At 29.4% G+C, this 21,721-nt stretch overlaps 2 protein-coding genes across 3 annotated transcripts; both read left to right on the forward strand.

The window, feature by feature from the left end:
- On the forward strand, positions 1–2,272 carry LOC114384246 (dehydration-responsive element-binding protein 2C-like). The gene is made up of 2 exons (XM_028343903.1): positions 1–175; positions 590–2,272. Exon 2 carries the CDS (start codon positions 658–660, stop codon positions 1,837–1,839), a length of 1,182 nt encoding a protein of 393 aa, XP_028199704.1. The 5' UTR covers positions 1–175; positions 590–657; the 3' UTR covers positions 1,840–2,272.
- An 11,703-nt stretch (positions 2,273–13,975) lies between these two features.
- Positions 13,976–21,354, forward strand: LOC114384245 (SNF2 domain-containing protein CLASSY 1-like). Of its 2 annotated transcripts, XM_028343901.1 has the most exons (7): positions 13,976–14,095; positions 14,792–14,942; positions 15,231–15,481; positions 16,362–17,909; positions 17,998–18,144; positions 18,585–20,510; positions 21,027–21,354. In XM_028343901.1, exons 2-6 carry the CDS (start codon positions 14,888–14,890, stop codon positions 20,505–20,507), a joined length of 3,924 nt encoding a protein of 1,307 aa, XP_028199702.1. In that variant the 5' UTR covers positions 13,976–14,095; positions 14,792–14,887; the 3' UTR covers positions 20,508–20,510; positions 21,027–21,354. The 2 variants fall into 2 exon arrangements, with proteins under 2 accessions (XP_028199702.1, XP_028199703.1); XM_028343902.1 differs by lacking the exons at positions 13,976–14,095; positions 14,792–14,942 and adding an exon at positions 15,929–16,159 and having other exon boundaries at positions 15,368–15,481.
- The last annotated feature ends 367 nt before the right edge of the window (positions 21,355–21,721 follow it).

Here is a 21,721-nt window from a genome sequence, read left to right on the forward strand (position 1 = left end):
GAGATTTTTCTGAATCCGCTATAGCCATAACTCTTCACGAACAAGAACTCTACTATTTTTATTAATCAACCAAAATCTCTCTTCACTCCAAACAGAACACACTAGCGAGAAAAAAAGTGATAAGCCCAAAAACTCTGCGTTCTCTCACAAATTAAACAGCGTCACTATCGCATAGGTTAGTAGCATTCTTCCGATTCTTTCTCATGTCTTAATAACTGTTTCTGGATTTCCATTCTGCAAATTCCTTTGTGCGATTTTTGTTTAGGGTTTTCTTTATTTTTTTTTTTAATTTTTAGGGTTCTGCTTCTGGTTTATTTATTAGTCAGTGTCATGCTTTTATAGGTTTTTTTTATTAAAAAAAATAGAGAGAAAAAAACGAACTTGCTGAGCAAGTTTTTTATTTCTATTACTTGGGGTTTAGCTTTATCTATTACTTGGGGTTTACGAAGATTCGTTTCTTGATTGAATTTATTATTATGGCTGATAAGTTCGTGTTGCGAAATCCTCTTTATACTTTTCCACCTTTGTGTTCTGTTTTGTTCTCTTGGTTACTGAAGAGTTCTGTTTTTTTTTTCTTCTTCTCTAACAGATTGTGAATTCAGTGATTGAGTTTTGCGGTGTACTGTGTTGCGAAGTCTGTGTATCAGATTTGTGGACATGGGTGCTTATGATCAAGTTTCTCTTAAGCCATTGGATTCTTCTAGAAAGAGGAAAAGTAGGAGCAGAGGGTATGGGACTAGATCCGTGGCTGAGACTATTGCAAAGTGGAAGGAATACAACGAACACCTTTATTCTGGCAAAGATGATAGTAGAACAACTCCAAAGGCACCGGCTAAAGGTTCGAAGAAAGGGTGCATGAAAGGGAAGGGAGGACCTCAAAACTCTCAGTGTAACTACAGAGGAGTTAGGCAGAGGACATGGGGGAAATGGGTTGGTGAGATTAGGGAGCCCAATAGAGGAAGCAGGCTTTGGTTGGGTACCTTCTCTTCTGCCCAGGAAGCTGCTCTTGCCTATGATGAAGCTGCTAGAGCTATGTATGGTCCTTGTGCACGCCTCAATTTTCCCGGCATCACAGATTATGCTTCTTTTAAGGAATCGTTGAAGGAATCTCCGATGGCCGCATCGTCCTCTTGTTCTTCGGCAGAAACTGCAACATCTGACACTACTACTACATCCAACCAATCGGAGGTTTGTGCAGCTGATGATGTTAAGGAGAATCCTCGACTTGTCAATGTGAATGATAAGGTTAACGATTGTCATAAGGCTTATGAAGCTGCCTCACCAACTAGCAGAATGAAGCAAGAGCCTAAGGATGAGGCTGTGGATCACATGGTCCCCGGGGCTGGGAAAATTCTAGATGTCAGACCAGAAGGAACACATGATGCCGGGCAGGTTGCAGAGGATGTAAACAAAGATCAGATGGACTTGCCATGGATTGATGGCTTTGATTTTAGTGACAATTACTTGAACAGGTTTTCCACGGATGAGTTATTTCAGGTGGATGAACTTTTGGGGCTTATAGATAATAACCCAATTGATGAGTCTGCGTTGATGCAAAGTTTGGATTTTGGACAAATGGGTTTTCCTGGAGATGGTAATCCTCAGGTGGATGATACGCTTTCAAGCTTTATTTATCAGTTGCAAAATCCAGATGCCAAGTTGTTGGGAAGTTTGCCCCATATGGAGCAGACACCTTCAGGTTTTGATTATGGATTAGATTTCTTAAAAACAGTGGAGCCAGGGGATTATAATGGTGGAGGGGAAGAACCGCGATTTCTTAATTTGGATGATGATCTGAACCCTGATTCAAAGGGCATGCAAGCAAGGAAGGATGACTAGAGAAGGCGACGTGCATAAGTCTATCATCTGCCTCATTTTCAACTGGTTCGAGCATCTGCTAGTAATCTGTCTCTTAGGTTGTTGTCCCCTTTTTAGCTATATACAGGTGCATAAGAGGAATACAACTATACAACTAATACAAGAAATTTGATTTGTTTATGTTCTTTTAATATGCTAATTCTCTGTAAGATTTTTTAAAATGGAGAATTTAGCTGTGACAATATTTGTTAATTCTTTTTACTTACATGTTTTTTGGGATTCAAATTGGACTGCCTTTAACTACATAGGTGGAGCTGAGGAGTAGACTGTTTGAAGTCGTTTGGCTGACTATAGTTGAGCACTGATTTGGATACAAAATTTCTTTGTTATGTACCATGGAGAACTATTATATCTCGAGTATATTATATCGTTGCTCACTTTTTGTGTATAAAAACTGAACAAGTAGTGGAATGTATATATATATAATAACTATTCTAAATTTTGTTACTGTCCCTGTCGTGTTCTTTATTTATACTTGTCCTCTTTGGTAGTTCAATTGGATATGCATAGTCTATTTCGGGTTACAGGGGACTAAATTGTCAGGGTTGATTCCAATAGAAACGAAAATGTTAGTTTTCTTTATCTATGAGCAATAGATGAATAACTTTAGCTATTGGATAAATGAAACTATTATCAAGTATGTTGTTTTAATTTAGTTCATCTCTTTTTCTCTCTATCACATAATTGTGAGCACTTTCATGAAGAAGAAGACTTTAAATGTTACATTTTTATTTGAACGTTTAGTTATTTAAATTTCGCATGACCTACTTTTAAGAAATTATTGTGGTTACATTTTTCAAACAGTTTAATTATTTATGTTTCACAACTCGGTTATAAAAGTTATTGTGATGATATTTTTCAAAGAGAAATGACAACGTATAATAATTTATATAATATTACATCTTTTGTTTATCTCTTTCTTACATGATATTATTTATTACATTTTAAATTTAAATTTATCTTTTTTTCACCTTTTTAGTTATATATTTTGTTTTGCAATTTGTCATACTATAATATCTTTTTTTTGAAATTCAAAAATTTAAAGATTACTATAAAGCTAATGTGAAAGATACGGAATTTATTTGATAAAATAGGGATCTAGAAAAATATATAAAAAAAGACTAAATTATGTATTTTATAAGAAAATAGTTGATAAAATAAGTGATACCTATATCAAATATTAGAATATATATATATAAAATTTATCTTAAGAATATTTAGATTAAATTTAAAAAATTAAAAATTAAAATATATATAAAAAAATAAGATCAGTTTCCTATACTTCATTTGTTTGATCTCTACATTCGATCGGTTCACCATGATTCTGAAATATTCTAATTTTTTAAAGTGTTTAGATCAATCACTATATCGATTTTTGACCACCTAACCTATTGAAACAATCATCCGTCTGATTTTTAAAACCATGATAATTACAATTTCAAAAATCCACTCACAAGTATAATAGTATGATTTATGACAAAGAAAGTATATCGCGTTTTTGTTATGGTCTTTGCACTATTGTAGTTAACCTTAATCCTTGATCATGTGTACACCATCGAATTCTACATCAACTAACAATAGATACACACCTCAACCAAACTGGTTGCTAAAAGAACAATCATGGAAATGATAATATGTACGTCGAAGTCCAAACAAATTCCTAGAAAGTTTTAGGCAAAAGTAGTTGGCATTACTGTTGTTATTTTAAGGAAGTGTCTAACACACCTAAACAAGCTTGGAGTGAAAGGAGACTAACAATTTGACACCTTTGAGTTTTGAATGCCTAACATATGCTCATGTTCCAGACAACTTAGAAAGAAACTAGACAACAAAGAAGAAAAATGCATATCCTTATTGGCTACAAGATAGATTCAGAGGCACAAACTTTGCAATTCAGACACAAAGAAGTTGATTGTTAATCGAGATGTGAAATTTTATGAGAAATACGTGTGGGATTGGTCCTCAAAGTCCAAAAAGAAGTTGATGGTGATTCTTGACAACTAAAAAGAAAATGACAAAAAACTTGGTTCAGCTCTTGACAAACCAAAGTCATCTAATAGACCACAAATGGAAATTGCTGCACTCTTAACAGTATTAAAAACAACCAGTGCTTTACACAAGCAACATGATCGAGAAGAATTTTAGAAGTGATGCATGAGAAGCAAATAATCCTACGAAAATATTTTGTGATAACAAATTTGTTATTGCATTAATAACGATTCATTTTTTCATAGGGGATCCAAACATATAGATATTTGATTTCACAAAATTTGAGAATTGATGGCTAAGAAAAAAGTGAAGATTAATTATTGCCCAATTCAAAATTAATTTGTAGATATTTTTATAAAGCCTTCGAAGATCGATTTGGGAGATGAAGAAAATGTTTGAAATTAAGGAAGACACTGTCAGATAGATTATTAAATCAAGTTGTTGCACCGCCTATATTGTAAGGATAATAATTCTCACCACCTATGATGCATTGCCTAACCAAGGATGACCCAACATAAATTTTAAGCATAAAGCAAACTTTGAGGTCTTTTTAAACTAATAACAATATTTCTTTTTTTTTAACACTAATAAAAAAAATTCTATGAGCTAAACTTGGTGAAAATTAATATATTAATAATTAAACTATTTAATTTGAATTGATAACTAATTAATTTTTAAGTGTGAGTAACCAATAAATTAGGGGTCTTGCAACGGAAAAAAGTGATATTTTTCATCAAGCAAGTTCAAATTCCATTTATCAAACAAAAATCATACCTTTGTTAATTGTTGCACGCTAGCATGCTCACTCTAACATTTTTTTAAAACATTTTTTAACACTCTCATGTAATAAATTATTAATTTTGATCACTCTTATATATCATTTAATGATCTCCTAATTTAAATATAAGATCCACCAAAATTAATAATTTAAAAAAATATCAGTCAATCACATAGAATTTGTCTAATTGACCCCAAATAAAAAAGTTAAACAACTCCATCTTTAATACTTTGACTATCACATTTAATACAATACCCAATCTCTTAATTTCTCCCTCATCTAATTTGTGTGTAAAACTAAAAATTTATATTATATAATAAATATAGCACATATCATATACAAGTCTTTGTTATTTTTACTTAATTTATTATATAACTTATAAGCATAACACTTTTAAGTCTTTTTTCAATATATATATATATATATATATATAAGTATAATACATTTTTAAACAAAGCATAAGACTTGGTTAAAAAAATATTTTCTACGTACTACGAATTTTTTCTAATTATTTTAAAAAAGTATTTTTAATTCTCAGTTATTCTTTGGGATTCTACAGGATCGAACAATTTTAGTTTACAAGATTTTCGAAAACCTTTTGTTAGTTACTGATTTTGTATATTCATTTTAGTTTTTTTTTCATTTAATATTTCATTGTCATTTTGCATATAAAATTAAAAATGAAAAACATCTTAAAAATATATGCCCAATAAACTATAATTATAATTTAAGTATTTAAAAAATATATTTCAATAATTGTCAAATATTACAATAGAAATTGAAAAACTATATTTCTATAACTATTTATATTATTTTATCCAATTTATCAAATAGTGTATACTTACAAAATAATTATTTTAATAAAAAATTAAAGTAAAAGAACATTGATTGTTAAAAATATTTATTATATTAAAAAAACCATCAAATTGATTATTAAGATCGATTGGAGAGAATATTACAGTCCTTGAGGTTTTAAAATTATAGAAATATAGTTTTTCAAATATAGTTTAGCCTTTCTTATTTATACCAACAATTTCAAACAATTATAAAAAAAATGTTGGAAAAAGATTTAAAATATTATACTTTAGTTGTAAATTTTAAAAAAAGGATTATATGACATATTATATATTTTATATATTAATCCTTTTGTCCCTAATTATAAGATCATTTTAAAAAATTTATTTGTCTCTTTTTATAAGATTATTTTTTAATATTTAGATGTATTAATTATTTTTTCCTATGTACTTTTACTTAATTATTCTCTATTCAAACATTAACGAAAAATAATTAAATGAATAAAAAAAATAAGAAAAAGATAATTTTAGAATGATAATATAAATAAATAAAAAATTTAATGAGATTAACTAAATTAAATTTTAAAGGGTGTAAAAAAATCTTCTAAGTAGAACACAAATATAAAATTTTAGTTTTACACGAATAAGAGAGAAATTAAGGATGATACATTAAATATAATAATCAATGCATTAATGATAGAATTCAAAATAAGTCAACTATTTAAATTATATTGATCATAAGGTTGTTTAATCCCATTTTTTTTACTTTGTGTTAGTTAGATAAACCCTGAAATTTATATAAATACCTTTACTTAGTAACATTTTTTTCATGGACCTAAAACAAGGGGTCTGGACTACTTTATACTTGGGCCAACTTGTGCCTCAGATTTTGCTTAGTTATTTAAGAGTGTATTTGTTATATCTATTCTCCTTTTTTATTTTTTTCATTTCCCTTTTCTAAGTAAATCTAAGAGTGTGTTTTTAAAAAAAAATTGAAAAAGAGAGTGAATAAGCAAGGGAATAGATATAGCAACTGCCTTTTAAGAGTTGTAATATTTAACTGATTAGTTATTAAGTCATTATTATTTGATGCTTTTATAAGGCAACAAGTGATCAATTTTGAGAGCAAATTATCATCGATGTCTTTTTCCTACGAGGTGTCTAATGCTGGTATGAAATTATGCAGTGAATTATCGAATATTTAAACTAAATGATATGAACTTATACAATGTTAAATGAAATTACATATTTAATTTACTTTTTCTAATATCCTTTCGTTCTTATAGAACTATCATTTGCCGCCGCTAGAAGCTATTATATATTGAGGGTGACTTTTTTAATCTAGTATTTAAATCAATGTATAAAATAATGCAAATAAAAATAATTATATATTTAATGATACTTTTCTTATAGAATCATCATTCGATATATATAGTATATATTACCATAGACGACTAATATTGTATTTGTTTTTATTTTGATTGGCACCATTTTCCTGGTTGATTGACCAAATTGGTGTAAAATTACGAACAAATTATCAAAATTAGTCAAACATATTAATTACCTCACTGTATCACAATATATTTCAAGTATTTTTTTTTCTCATGATCTGACAGAAAGTTTTTTTTTTCTGGTATCGATGCTAGGGTATGCAATGAAAGCTTTTCGAGTGAAGTAGATGTGAAGCAATATTGCGTCCCGAGCAAATTCAGATATGTTAAAAGTTTAACATATTTACTAATAAGTCTAAGTAAGATCGTAAAGTTCAGGGGTGAATTTGGTTACCAACTTATTGCCTGCACGGATTAATGCAAAAGTAAATTTTAGTACTTTTAAAGTAAAAATAAATAAACAAAAGATAAAATTTATTATGATAGAAAATAGAAAATTATTAATTATGAAAAAATAAAATTCATTTAATATTTAGCTTTTAAGAAATTCAATAATTTTTTGAATAACTGAAAAGTAAATATTAAATGAATTTCATAATTTGTAATTGTCTTATAGAATATATATATTTCATATAAAATACTATTTTATAAGTTTAAAGTAATATTCTTATAGTAAAATAGAAAAATATTAATCATGAAAATAGAAAATTCATTTAATGTTTACTTTATAAAGAAATTCAAAAATAAAATTAAAATTAAAATTTTGAATTAATGAAAAATTAAATATTAAATAAATTTATATTTTATAATTGTCTTATAAAAGATACATTTTATATAAATTACATTTTTACATTTAAAACGTATTATTATGTCAAAAATAGAAAAAAATAATGATGAAAATATAAAATTCATTTAATATTACTCTTTTAAGTCATTCAAAAGATTTATTTTTGAAAATAAATGTTTAGATTGATGATTAAGAAAGTAAATATAAAAAATGAATTTCTTAACAATATGAATTGTTTTTTATTTTATTTTTGGTATGTAAGAGTATAACTCAAGTACTAAAGAATTTATAGCAACTCTATATACTACTCAACCATCTAGGTTAAAGTCCTTTAGTATAATATGAATTATTTGATTACAAAATCATGTTAAAAAATACACATACAATCAATTCGAATTTATTTTTGTTTTTTGCAAAAAAATTTAATGCTAAAAGATCAATCAATTTGAAATGAAGGTAATAATATTTTAGTTAATACTTTTAAGACAACTATTAGTAGGATTTGATATAAAGATATATGGTTTAAGAAATTCAGTATATTTTATTTAAATATATATTTCATAAGACAACTACAATGATATAAAATCCATGTAATATTTACTTTTTAAGTAATTCAAAATATTTATTTTTTCAAAACATCTAATTAAAAAAAACAAGTACTACTATTATCTTAGAGTACTTAATAACATATTTATAACACTGGAGAAAGAAGTATACTAGTAAATTTGTTTCACTAATTAAGACATATTTTTAATCTATATGTGAGAAAAACTTTTAATTTCTATCAATATAGATAGAGAGGATAATAAATTAAAATGCTTATAAAAAGTCAATATAATATAACACTGTCATAAAATATTATGCTTTATTTTTTATTACTTTTAATTTCAACAAATGTTAATCAATATATTTAAAATAAAACATCATGTTGTTCTGGAGATGGATTGCTGGGATGTTTTGCATGTGATTCAAGGGAGGAATCCAGTTCCTAGTTTCTGCCAATCTCTTGTGAGGGAAATCAAAGCTTTTTTGAAGAAGAAGAATGATTGGATGATATCTCTCCATCATGTTTATAGAGAAGCTTCTTTTCTTTCTCTCTTAGCTTTTGATGCTAGTGAGGTTTCTTTTGCGCATTCTGTAGCGTTGTAGTTTCTTTTTTCGTTTCACTTGCTATCAGAAAAATAAATTAAAAGTATTGGTTAAAAAATCAAAAATATAAAACATTGACAATTATCATTAATATACTTCCATATAAAATTTTAAGATATTTTATGTTAATTTTTTAATAAAAAAATACTTATTTATTTCTTTGTCGACATTGTGAATAACTTATTGGTTAATAAAATCCTTAATTATTTAAATCCTAATATATTTTTTTTTGAAATGATAAAATCCTAATATTTAAACATATAAGAATTAAAAAAATCTTTAATTTCGTAAATCCTAATTTATCATGTCCCCCATATACAACATATAGAAAATCCCAACAGGGCAACTGGTGGAAGGCAATAGTCGCTGAATTGTGGACCCCACCACCTGGCCATCTATGAAAGTTAATGAAACAATTATTTACCAGTCATTCACAGACTTTGGTTTAACTTATGATATTTTTTGGTCGACGTACCTCAAGGAATATAAAATATACTATGTCGTAATACTATATTTAGTTTAAAATACATTTATTTAATAAAAATGTATATGCAATTTATTTTTTGTTAAGATAATTTTTAAAATAAGTTATAAATTTCATACTCCTTGAAAATATTAAATTTAATTATTTTAAATAAAAGTATGCTGCGAAAAAAATAACAAGACTACAAATTTGTAAAACATTAACAATTTAATAAAATCAATAATTTATACTAAATCATTTTTTTGCACATAGAATATCATATTAATTATATTATAATATTAGAAGTTTCAAAATTATTTAATATTTTTAGAATTCGTTATGATATAAGAATAAGTAAAGAATATAATAAGATAAAAGCAAGATAAAATTTAACCATATCGTATTTGTATTGAAGATAGAAATAATTACACCTTTGTAATCTTGACAACTGTTATATTTTCTTAAAACTCATTATTTGATTGATTTTTTTTCCCATAAATCACATATACAAAATTTTATATTATTCCAAAAATTATTTATTGTCTTGTTTATATAAATTAAAATTAAAGTAATATAAATATTTTAAGATACACTAAAATATAGATCATTTGATTATATTCTTATTATTATTATTCAATTTTGACACAAACGATCTTAATAATATGTAGATGTAATTCAATTATTGGATCAATAAAAATCATATTTTATATTAAATTATAAAAATAGTATAATAATTATTAAAATTACACCCGTGTAATTTGACCTCTCATCTATATATGTATAAAGAGAGAGAGGAAATGACTTATTCTATAGTATTGTTTCTTAAGTTATTCTATTTTGGCCACCAAACAAATTCTTAAATAACTAAAAATATTTAATAAAAAAATTAATTGGTATTTAATAAAAAAATTAATTGGTATTTTCAAGACATTTATTCACAATATCTTTATTTACATTAATCAATGTAATTAATTTTTTATTTTTTTGCTAAATAATTGTAATTGTTAATGATTATCTTGAAAATACCCATAATAAATATTTAATATATTTTTATTAATTTCTTTTATAGTTTTAGTTATTTAAAAGTTATAGTATTATACCTAAAATAAAGTACTATCATTAAATAATTAAAAAAAACCTTTAATACTATGGTAAATAATTAATGCATGCATTGAATTGACTTATAAAGTTTTTTTATACCAATGTGATTGAAAAGGAGGTATGATAAATAGTTGACATAAGTGGTTCAGACTTATATTTTTTAATCAAGTGATTTAGGAATTAAATCACGACTTTGAGTATGAAATAAATTGTATTGAGAAAAAAATATAAATCTTATGTGTGCTTACAATCTCCAACAAATAATAGTCACTAGAGATGTCAAAATGGATTTGAATCCTACGGGTACTCGCAAAAGTATTTGCAAGCGGGTAGAATAATTCCTTGCTTATTGGATTGGGGATGAGGACAAGGTATTTACATGCAATTTTTTGTAGGAAAAGGTGTGGATACGGGTACTATAGTACCCATGTTGTCTCGTCCGGCACCCCACCTATATATATATATATATGTTACTTAAATATATAATTTATATTATACATATATCTTCTATAGAAAAATATATTTTTATAATTTTATAATTAATAGTAGCGATCTAAAAGAGAACGTGAATCCCAATTCAAAATACCTTATATTAAACGTACTTTACATTGTATTTAAGAATATTAAACTATTATTTATTTTTATTTAAAAATTTTAGAATTTGTTAATAAGTTATTTTGAGAATGACTTCCAACTGTGAACCAATATTTTATATTGTTTAGTGCTTTAAATTAGTAGTGTAGATTTATACCTATTTAATGACTCAGCTTTGTAATGTTGGATGATTATATTTGTAATATTATTTATTTATGATTTGAGTTTGGACAAATCAATCTTATGTTTATTTGTTTTTAATACTACCTCTTGTTCTATGTATAAATAATAAAAGATAACATTTTATTAGTTCTAATTGTAAGAAACATAAGACTACTTTATTGTTAATTTTTTTTATTCCTGATTAATTATGAGGTCTATTAATGATATGTACTTATTTTTCATGAAAATTGTTGCATTTATTGAGCTATATGCAAAACAATGCATATTCATTGGTTAAAAAGTTATCTTTGAAAAATAATCACCCCTTAAATCATTTAATGTCATGGGGTCTTGAAATAAAATTAAGCTTCATGACAAATTAATTAATCCAACCACTTATACGTATGACTATAGTATTATGTGTGAATGCATTTAATGTTATGTTTGGATTACTTAAGAATAAATTTTCAATTTACTTGTAGTAATTTTGTAATTAACATATATTTTATTGATTTATTAACTTTTTACATAAGTACAAGTCGCACGTGTATATATGAGTATATAGGTTCTCAATGGATATGAGAAATGAGAATGAAACCTCTTACCTACATGGGCATGGGCCGCGATACACTTATTTTTTTTTTAAAATTGCGGATATGAGGATGAGAACTATAAGACCATATCTAAAAATTACCTATTGTCATCCCTATTAGTTACTATTTTCGATAAATAGTACTTCAGACCAATATCATAATTAACAAAAACAAAAGTAAAAAAATAAAAATGATCTTAAAAGTCATATATTTAATTGATTGATAGCAATCATTTTTTTTACACTAGTAATATAGGCTTATTAAATTCATATACTTCTGTCTCAAAATAATTATTATTTTAAGTTATTTTATACTAACAAAGAAAAAAATAATAAATTGATAAAAAAATAATAATTTTACAAAATTTATCTTATATTTTTACTAATTCATTTATAGATTTTGTTGTTTATCATTAATATTATAAAAAATATAAATGAAAAAGATAATTAATGTTATATTAAAAAACTAAAATGATAATTATCTTGACATATATTTTTTTTCTTATAGCATAATTATAGTGGAGTCAGGGAATAATGATATTATTAAATTCACTATTGAAAGTCAAGAAAAATTTATTTGAGTTTTTAATTTAAATTTTTATTATTATTAAAAGATGTACTTTTCTATTTTTAAAATAATAGAAACTATTAATTTTAATTAAAATGATTTCTAAAAAATATTTATTTTTAAAATGAATATATATTAATTTATAAAATAAACTAATCACATCATTATTTTAAAAAATAAACAGTCAATCTCTTAAAATATATTAAATCATGTTAAGGACTATGTTAATATTTAATTTATTTATTTTAATTTTATCATAAAAATTGTAAAACACTGTCAAGTGTCAACATTAGTGACGTGTATTGGGTTGATGTGAATATTTTTGTCTGTTGTCAGACTCAGTTGAGTCATGAGTGTATTTTGTTTGGTTCAGTAGACTAACAAATGATGTTACAAGCTAGTACGTGTTATGTCCCCGCGTTTAACCGCGAATAAACCACTGTTATAAAATTATCCAAGGAAATTGGAGAATAATTAGCAGACTGAAGAATAATTAGTGGATGCTTATTTGATTTTGATTAATGGATTAATTTTAATTTATATAATTAAAAATAATTAATTAATATTATTATTTTAATATTATTAAGAATAAAGATAAAATAGCTAAAAATTGTAAAGATAAAAAATATTTACATAAAATTATATTTCTTTTATATATTGATATAAATATATTAAATTATAGTGGTTATTATTATTTTTATAGTCATACCTTATTTATTTATTTTTATAGATTTTTCCGCTGCTATGCTGTGTCTGTGTCTGCTTTTTCTTCACACTTCACACCTTTTCACGCCCTACTTTATTATGTTTTCTTTTCTCACTCCTCCATGCACTCACTTCTTGCTCAACTACCCCCATTCCAGCACCATCATTACCTCCTATTCAGGGTAACAAAAACATGGTAAAGTCTTTATTATTAGCTTCTTAAAAAGAATTTCTTATATGTTAATAGTAATTCTCTTTTTGAAAAATATTGAGTTGATTTTTTTTACTTAATGAAGAATATTCATTTATTGTGAATAACTTCCTTTTTTTTTTCTTCTTCTAAGAATCTGTTTTCAAATTTGACTTTTTTCTGACTAAATTTTTTTCATTATTGTTTTTCTATTTTATTCATCATTTAATAAATAAAATTAATTTATTCAAAATAATTTAATATTTTTTATAATAGAGGTCTTTCATGAACTCTTGTAATGTTTTTTTTTTGGGCACATGAACTCTTTTAATAAAATCATTTTAATCAAGAAAAATGTTGTATCATAATTATTAACTAATGCAATTAATATTTTTTAAAACAAATATATTACCGTAAGCATTAAATAACTTAAAATGGGATCAACATATTAGTGAAATTGAATTTTATAATATTTTTATTTGAATCTTATTGAATGAAAAAATTATAATTAAGATTTTTTTATTAAAGACAATAAAATATTTTTTTAATAAAAATTAATCATAATTATTTCTCACAAATGTCATGGTAAAAAACTTAAAATAAAAAAATACTTTAAATGTTTAAAAAATTAATATAGAGTAAATAATCTAAACTATAATTTTTTATATAATTATTTAATTATAAATTATCATACAACTTAGTTGATTTTTTTTATTGTAATTACATTAAATGTGTTGTCATATAATAAAAAGAAAATACTAATATTTCAATAAAAAAATTTAACTTAAAAAAGATTTCACATCAGAATTCGTTTTATACCTAGAGATTGCCGGCCTCAACTACACTCATTTCTCTCTCTCTCCTCTGTTTCTCTCTCTCTCTCTCTTCTCAGTGATGCTTGAAACTGTGTTTTAGATTCTTCTCAGAACACAGAACACCAGCTTTTCCCCTTTGGTAAGGATAGATTCCCTCACTTGAGTATCATCACTCTTTGCTTTCTCTGCCTTTCCCAGAAAATCTAAATGCCCCTGATGATAGATTATACATACTTACATGCATTTTTTTTCAAGTCAATTTGAAGTCTATACTTCGCTGATCATGGGCTTGATCAACCTGCTAAATATTTGGATTCTCTGTGGATCAAAACCAACCATTTTCCATAAAAAAGAAAACTTTTTTGGCCATTTGGGGAACAGAACACTGTTGCCATTTCTGTGTATGCACAAGTGGGTATCACAGATAATGATGTTTTTCTTTGTCATTTCAGTATATAATTCTTTGCTAAAGCGTAGAGCTCTTCACTTGTGTGAATGTGTCTACTTCTCTTAACTAACAGTCTAACACTGCATGTTGACACATAAAGGTGCTTTCCTTGTTGGGGGGTTTGGTTTTTGGGGGAAAAAAAACATGAGACAGTTGAACTTGGTTTAGTTTATCTTCTTCTCCTTCTTTTAGTGGACATGTTTGTGTGTATTTATAGGCACACCATTTCTCCTTCTCAATTTTCCTCATATGTTTTGGAGGCAGAAAACAACATACTCGAAAAAAAGCTCTTTTTTTTGTGCTTTTGGAAGATATGTATAATGCCATGATGTATATGAATCCACTGAATTTGTATGTCATTGATTAGCCTGTTTATCGTGTGAACAGATATGAAATGAAGTCTTCAGTCTTGTGAGTGAAAGTTTGTGAGCCTAATCACTGCTGCAGAAGCTCACAACACAAGTTAGTTAGCTGTCACATTCAATGGCACACAGAAAAAGGCGTTTAGATCAACTCAAGCATCCATTCAGTCCTCACCGTAAGCCTTTTTCCTCTCTGTTTTTTTTGTCAATTGATCACTATGAATGAATGCCAAAGAAACGTAAAATAATGAAAAGAATAGATACCAATCAATTATAATATGTCTTGAAACTTGATCAATGTCAAAAGAGACTTTAATTTACAGGACAAACTTGATTGACCAATTTTTTTTGTAACGTGGGTTTTGTCTATTATTTTCCACAATCATATATTCACAATTTTGCATTCTTTAGCAAATACTCTTTTCTTTTAATCAATTTGGCTTCAAATTTGTCTTTGTAAACAGCCTTTGAAGCAGTTGCATTTGGCTCATGGCAAGCCGTGGAGTTCATAAAAATTGAGGGAGGAACTATGTCCATGCATTTTGTAGATAATCATCATATGGTTATGGAGAAAGGACCCTTGTCAGATATACGGATAAGGTCAAGGAATGCTACTTTATCAGATTGCTCCCGTTTTCTACGTCCTGGAATTGATGTATGTGTGCTATCTGCCCCTCAACAATCTGATGATGCAGATGCAATTAATATCGACCCTGTAAGTGTTCCTCTTACACTGAATTTTATACGTTTAATTTGAGGTTCTAGAATTCTGTAAATCATGACATTTTTGGGAGAATCTACAAGCCTTACGACAGCATCACATGGGCAATGCAATCTAACTTTTTCTAAGTCCGGAAATTTCTTTACGAGATAGAGTGAGCATCATGTGCTATTTATGCAATAGATATGCTCTGATTCCTCCTTTATTTTGACACTTTTTCAAGAATAAATAATATATACACGGATTTAACATTCTCATGCATGAATGGTAAATTTGATATTTATTATAATAATTATCGTAAAATTCATATTAACGACATTTTTTATTGACCAATAGTGTGAAACTTCTACATTAATAATGCACGCCTATTTAACTCTTTTTTCAATACTTATTTGATGAAATTATATGTTTGAGAGTAATGTTATTAATGACGGATGACAGAATATAGTGAATGGTAGTATATGGCAGAAGATGGAAATTCCACCATATAAACATGCCATTGTGGCTTATGGTGCCACCATAGTAGGCCTTCCTTCACAAATTGTCTATGGCAGAGGGGTCAAAAAATGCCACATTACAGCGTTATGGCGGTGCTAACAGCTTTGTTGGAGAGATATTTTGATTTCAAGATCTATTTTATGAGATGATAAGAAAATAGAGCACATTTACATGGTAAATAGTTTCTACTTTATTTTGTATGCATTAACTAGGCAATCACTGGCTTTTCCCCTTTCTTGGTTTTTTTTCCGTGCAATACTTGGTCTGTGCTTATTATTATTATTGTTGCTGCTTGGACAAGACCTCTGTTTTAATTTGAGAATGTTAGTTTCCAAAATGTCAAGGATTTACAGTTTCTTTCTTTTTTAAACTACAGGTTTGGGCTGATGCCAAAATAAGCTCTGTACAGAGAAAACCTCATGACTCTGAGTGCTCGTGTCAGTTTTATGTCAACTTTTATGTTCATCAAGGTTCACTCGGTGCAGAGCTAAGAACTCTCAGTAGGGAGATCAAAGTGGTTGGAATCAATCAAATATCCATCCTCCAAAAACTTGAAAGTACTCCTTGTGAAAATCAGCACTACCGGTGGGCATCATCTGAGGACTGTTCCATTATATCACACACTAAATTGCTTCTGGGAAAAGTGTTATGTGATCTTTCATGGTTAGTTGTTACCACAGCTTTAAAGAAGGTTTCAATCTGCGTAAGATCTCTACAAGACAAGCTAGTGTATCAAGTTTTGGGAAGGGATACTGTTAGCACTTCATTGAACAATGAATCTCACATTGATGTTGTGAATTTCAAAACAGACAAAGGCATGTTAGTACCCATTGTTTCTCAAGTAGCTACACTTAAAACCAAGAGGGTTGATCCTGAACAGGAATCCCATGAAGATAAAGAATCACCATCTTACAATGTCGAAGGCTTAAGGCGTTCCAAACGTCGGAATGTACAACCTGAGCGTTACCTTGGTTGTGAAAAAGTTTCCCAGATTGATGTTGGTTCTTTTAGAAACTTACCACCAGTTAAGATAGACACTTGGAAAGATAATGATATTGATCATGAAATGTATATACCATTAGCCGGCCTGTTTCGTTGGCAAAAGAAGTGTCTAGAAGGGGATACTGACAATCATCAAAAGGTCAAGAAGGTGAGTACATGCCGGGAGCTTGTGGTGTACAAAAGGAAGAAGACTAAATCCCAGAAAGTGAGGTCAGGAGGTGATGATCAGAATGAACATCAAAATCATCTGGCTATTATTCCTCTTCCTGCTCAACATGATCCGGTAGAAGTTATACATTGTGATGATCTATATGACAAGGTTACTAGAAGTTATGGTAATGAATCCTCTGAAATTTCTTCCAAGTATCATCATCTAACTGGTACCACTTCAAAGAAGAACGATGTTAAATTGTTAACTTTTGAGTCTCATTATCATGCTGCAAAGTCAGATGATGGAGAAAAGAGTGATGATTTGTCATGGAGATATCATTATAGTTATGGCGCCCCTAAGTCACAGAGGAAGGGTTTAAGTGATCTGGATGATATGGTGAATCTTGGAAATAAATGGGAAGGGATTAGTTCCAGTAAAGTAGTTAAAGGGAAAAAACACCGTACAACATATTTTGGAAGTAGAGATCATGGAGAAGAAAAAAGATACAATTATAAAGACAGATCCTTAAATGCAGCTGCCTACAAGGATTTGATAAATTCATACTTGAAGAATATTAATACTAGACCAACCAATGAAGAACCAGCTATTGCTGACCAGTGGAAGCAAACGGAAACACCAAGCAGCATTGGGCAAAAGACAGAAACTGAGGTGCTCCGCAAAGAGGAGGCGGAAGAAGAATCTGAAATGGATATGCTGTGGAGAGAACTGGAAGTGTCATTGGCATCATGCTATCTAGAAGAAGACACAGAAGTATGTGTCAATTTGGCATTTGATTTCCCCTATTTGTTTGTTTTGTTTTGTTTTTCCCAAGGCTAATTCTGTTCAACTATTTAATCAGGATTCAAATGCTGCTGTTTTCACTGAGACTCTGGAAAATCCGAATGCAGGTTGTCCTCATGATTTCAGAATGAATGAAGAAATTGGAATTTACTGCTATAGATGTGGCTTTGTGAGCACGGAGATCAAATATATTACACCTCCCTTTGTAAGTGTAGTTTAAAACATACAAAAAATCTCATTGGGTTTGTTTGCTCTTAAGTGAATTTATATGTAATTTTCTTCTATGCATGTATTGGTGGCCAGTTGGTCATATGTTCGAATCCTGAAACAGTTGCTTTGCATATGCATGGGGTGTGTTTGCATACAATGACCCTCCCCCATACCTTCACGAAGCGAGGATTATGGCTAAGTAACCTTGTGATATGACTACGTAGCTGAGCTGTTCAATTTATGAGAAGGGCTCATAAAACTTGGCTACTTGTCACATGTAAATTCGCCATCTTGATGCATAATGCATTAGGCAGATATTTTTTCTGTTTGCAAAATCATCGTAGAATTTGTACATGATATTAACCTCATTCCCCTGTTTTGGGATAATTTGTCTATCTCCCCAGTCTGTATCTGATTAACTTCTTGTTATTGTAGATTCAACATTCAGTGTGGCACCAAGAGGAGAAGCAGATCCCTGAAGAAGATTCAAAGACCAAGGCTAATGAAGACGATGACATTGATCTCTTGCCAGCTCTAGACTCTCCTGAGAAACCTGTGTCTCAAGAAAATGATAACGTTTGGGTGTTAATTCCCGAACTTAAAGCAAAGTTGCACGCCCACCAGAAGAAAGCATTTGAGTTTCTTTGGCAAAACATTGCAGGGTCCATGGACCCGGGATTGATGGAAGCAGCATCCAAAAGAAGAGGTGGCTGTGTGGTATCTCATACTCCTGGAGCGGGAAAAACTTTTCTCATCATTGCTTTTCTTGTTAGCTACTTGAAGTTATTCCCAGGGAAGAGGCCATTAGTCCTTGCTCCAAAGACAACACTCTATACTTGGTACAAGGAATTTATCAAGTGGGATATTCCTATACCAGTGTATCTGATTCATGGTCGTAGAACCTACCGTGTATTCAAGCAGAAATCCTCGATTGTTATTCCTGGAGTTCCTAAGCCCACTGATGATGTCAAGCATGTTTTGGATTGCCTTGAGAAGATACAAAAATGGCATTCGCACCCGAGTGTTCTGATCATGGGTTATACTTCATTTTTAACATTGATGCGAGAGGATTCAAAGTTTGCACATAGGAAATACATGGCTAAGGTATTGAGGGAAAGCCCTGGGGTCATGGTGCTGGATGAAGGGCACAATCCTAGAAGCACCAAATCTAGGCTGAGAAAAGTTTTGATGAAAGTGCAGACAGAACTGAGAATACTGCTTTCTGGCACATTGTTTCAGAACAATTTCTGCGAGTACTTCAACACTTTGTGCTTGGCAAGGCCAAAGTTTATTCATGAAGTACTGAAAGCATTGGACCCGAAATACAAGAGGAAAGGAAAAGTGGCAAAAAAAGCGAGTCATTTATTAGAGTCGCGAGCTAGAAAATTCTTCTTAGACCAAATTGCTAAGAAAATTGACTCAAGTAATGGTAGGGAGAGGCGGAAGGGTCTAAAGATGTTGAGAAATGTGACAAATGGTTTCATTGATGTGTATGAAGGTGGGAGTTCTGATGGTCTACCTGGTTTGCAAATTTATACATTGCTGATGAATTCAACTGATACACAGCACGAGATTTTGCATGAACTGCACAAGAAAATGGCCAAAGTCAATGGATACCCTCTGGAGCTAGAACTTTTGATAACTCTAGGTTCAATACATCCTTGGTTGGTGAAATCAGCAGTATGTGCTGAGAAATTTTTCACTCAAGCGCAATTGATGGAGCTAGAGAAATGCAAGTTTGATCTGAGAATAGGGTCCAAAGTAAAATTTGTTTTGAGTCTTATCTACAGGGTTGTCAAGAAGGAGAAGGTTCTTATATTTTGCCACAACATTGCACCTGTTAAATTATTTGTGGAATATTTTGAGAAGTACTTTGGATGGACAAAAGGTAGGGAAGTGTTGGTGCTAACTGGGGAACTAGAGCTGTTTGAAAGGGGGAGAGTGATGGACAAGTTTGAGGAGCCTGGTGGAGTAGCAAAGATACTACTTGCTTCAATCACTGCTTGTGCTGAAGGCATTAGTTTAACAGCTGCTTCAAGAGTGATCATGTTGGACTCAGAGTGGAACCCTTCAAAAACAAAGCAAGCCATTGCCCGTGCCTTTCGCCCCGGTCAGCAGAAAGTTGTTTATGTTTATCAGCTCTTGGTGACAGGTTCATTGGAGGAAGATAAGTACAAAAGAACCACTTGGAAAGAGTGGGTTTCAAGCATGATCTTCAGTGAGGCCTTTGTGGAGGACCCTTCTCAGTGGCAAGCTGAGAAGATTGAAGATGATATACTCAGGGAAATGGTTGCGGAGGACCGGTCTAAATCATTCCATATGATCATGAAGAATGAAAAAGCTTCTACCAACAAATAAAAGGTAAATAATACTCTTTACCTATGAAAATCAAACATCTTTACCTATAAAAACACCTATGAAAAAGCTTCTACCATTAAATCTCTTACATTTGCAATTGTCTGCAATTTGCATACTATTTAGGCTTGTATTATAACATTCAAATTTAGGATGGAACATGCATCATGTTTGACCAACTTTTGTGATTTTACACAATGTCCTTCAGCATATGGGATATTGCTAAATGTTCATCCTTGATTACCACAGGCAGCTGATCTTAATTTACACCTAGATGATTAATTATAAGCTGATAGATTACTGTTTAACAAATCTTTTAAATATGCAAATATGGTTCTTGGATAAATGAGAAAGTGTGTAAAGTGAGAAGGTAAAAATGTATAATTGCAAATGTGTTAAAGAGGTATTTCAATTCAAATCACTAGTGAATGTACCTTAATCTTCTCATTTTCGAGCATATATTCTAAAAATGAATAAATTCAAAGAAACTAATTCAAGTCACACTTACCTTGCTCAACACAGGACCATCCGAAGCAGCAAGAGCATCAATAAGGGACGCAACCCCACATCTCAATTCTCAACAAGCTTCTTTATGGAGGTTTGCTTTCGGTTTGGGGATAGATAGGATCCAAATATCAACATCATGATCACCCCAGTCCAAATGGGACTGATGGCAATTGAGTTATATAGGTGTTGCCAAATGTTCAACATTTCAATCTCTTTCCTCTTTGGTGAAGGTGAGATTTAATATCCATCATTGCTTAATTTAACAAGCATAACTGCAATCTGTTCCTTCATTCCTAATCAATTCAACTTTGCTAAGTAAACATTTGCAAGTCTTCAACTTTCACCTCTTTTTCATGGTTTAACTGCTTTCACCCGTTTATGATTATATTCTACAATAATCGATTTCTAGATCTCCGCTTTAGTATCGTAATAAGCTTGCGCCAAAAATTCTTAAGTATTATGAATAGGACAATGTTTTATGAGCAACATAATGGTATAATAAAAAGTTGTTTCCTTTGATTATGAGGCGTATTTTTTTTATGCGCGAGTATAAAAAGAAGATCAAAATTTAAGAGAGGACTATTTTTTTTTGTTACAAAAGAGAGAACTAATGGTATACCGTGTTATGTTTTTTATTTTCAGATAATGGAAATTATCATCAACACTGAACACAGAACACATTCTGTTATAGGGATTATAAACATCTAATT

This window comes from Glycine soja, chromosome 14, assembly GCF_004193775.1.
Source record: "Glycine soja cultivar W05 chromosome 14, ASM419377v2, whole genome shotgun sequence".
Lineage (NCBI taxonomy): Eukaryota > Viridiplantae > Streptophyta > Magnoliopsida > Fabales > Fabaceae > Glycine > Glycine soja.

What these genes read in the sequence shown, in the direction of transcription:
- LOC114384245 (XM_028343901.1), top strand. Translation starts at nt 14,888, where the DNA reads ATGGCACACAGAAAAAGGCGTTTAGATCAACTCAAGCATCCATTCAGT. An exon ending in GCATCCATTCAGTCCTCACC is followed by an intron (nt 14,943 to 15,230) that starts GTAAGCCTTTTT and finishes CTTTGTAAACAG; the next exon opens with CCTTTGAAGCAGTTGCATTT. An exon ending in ATGCAATTAATATCGACCCT is followed by an intron (nt 15,482 to 16,361) that starts GTAAGTGTTCCT and finishes TTTAAACTACAG; the next exon opens with GTTTGGGCTGATGCCAAAAT.
- LOC114384246 (XM_028343903.1), top strand. Translation starts at nt 658, where the DNA reads ATGGGTGCTTATGATCAAGTTTCTCTTAAGCCATTGGATTCTTCTAGA.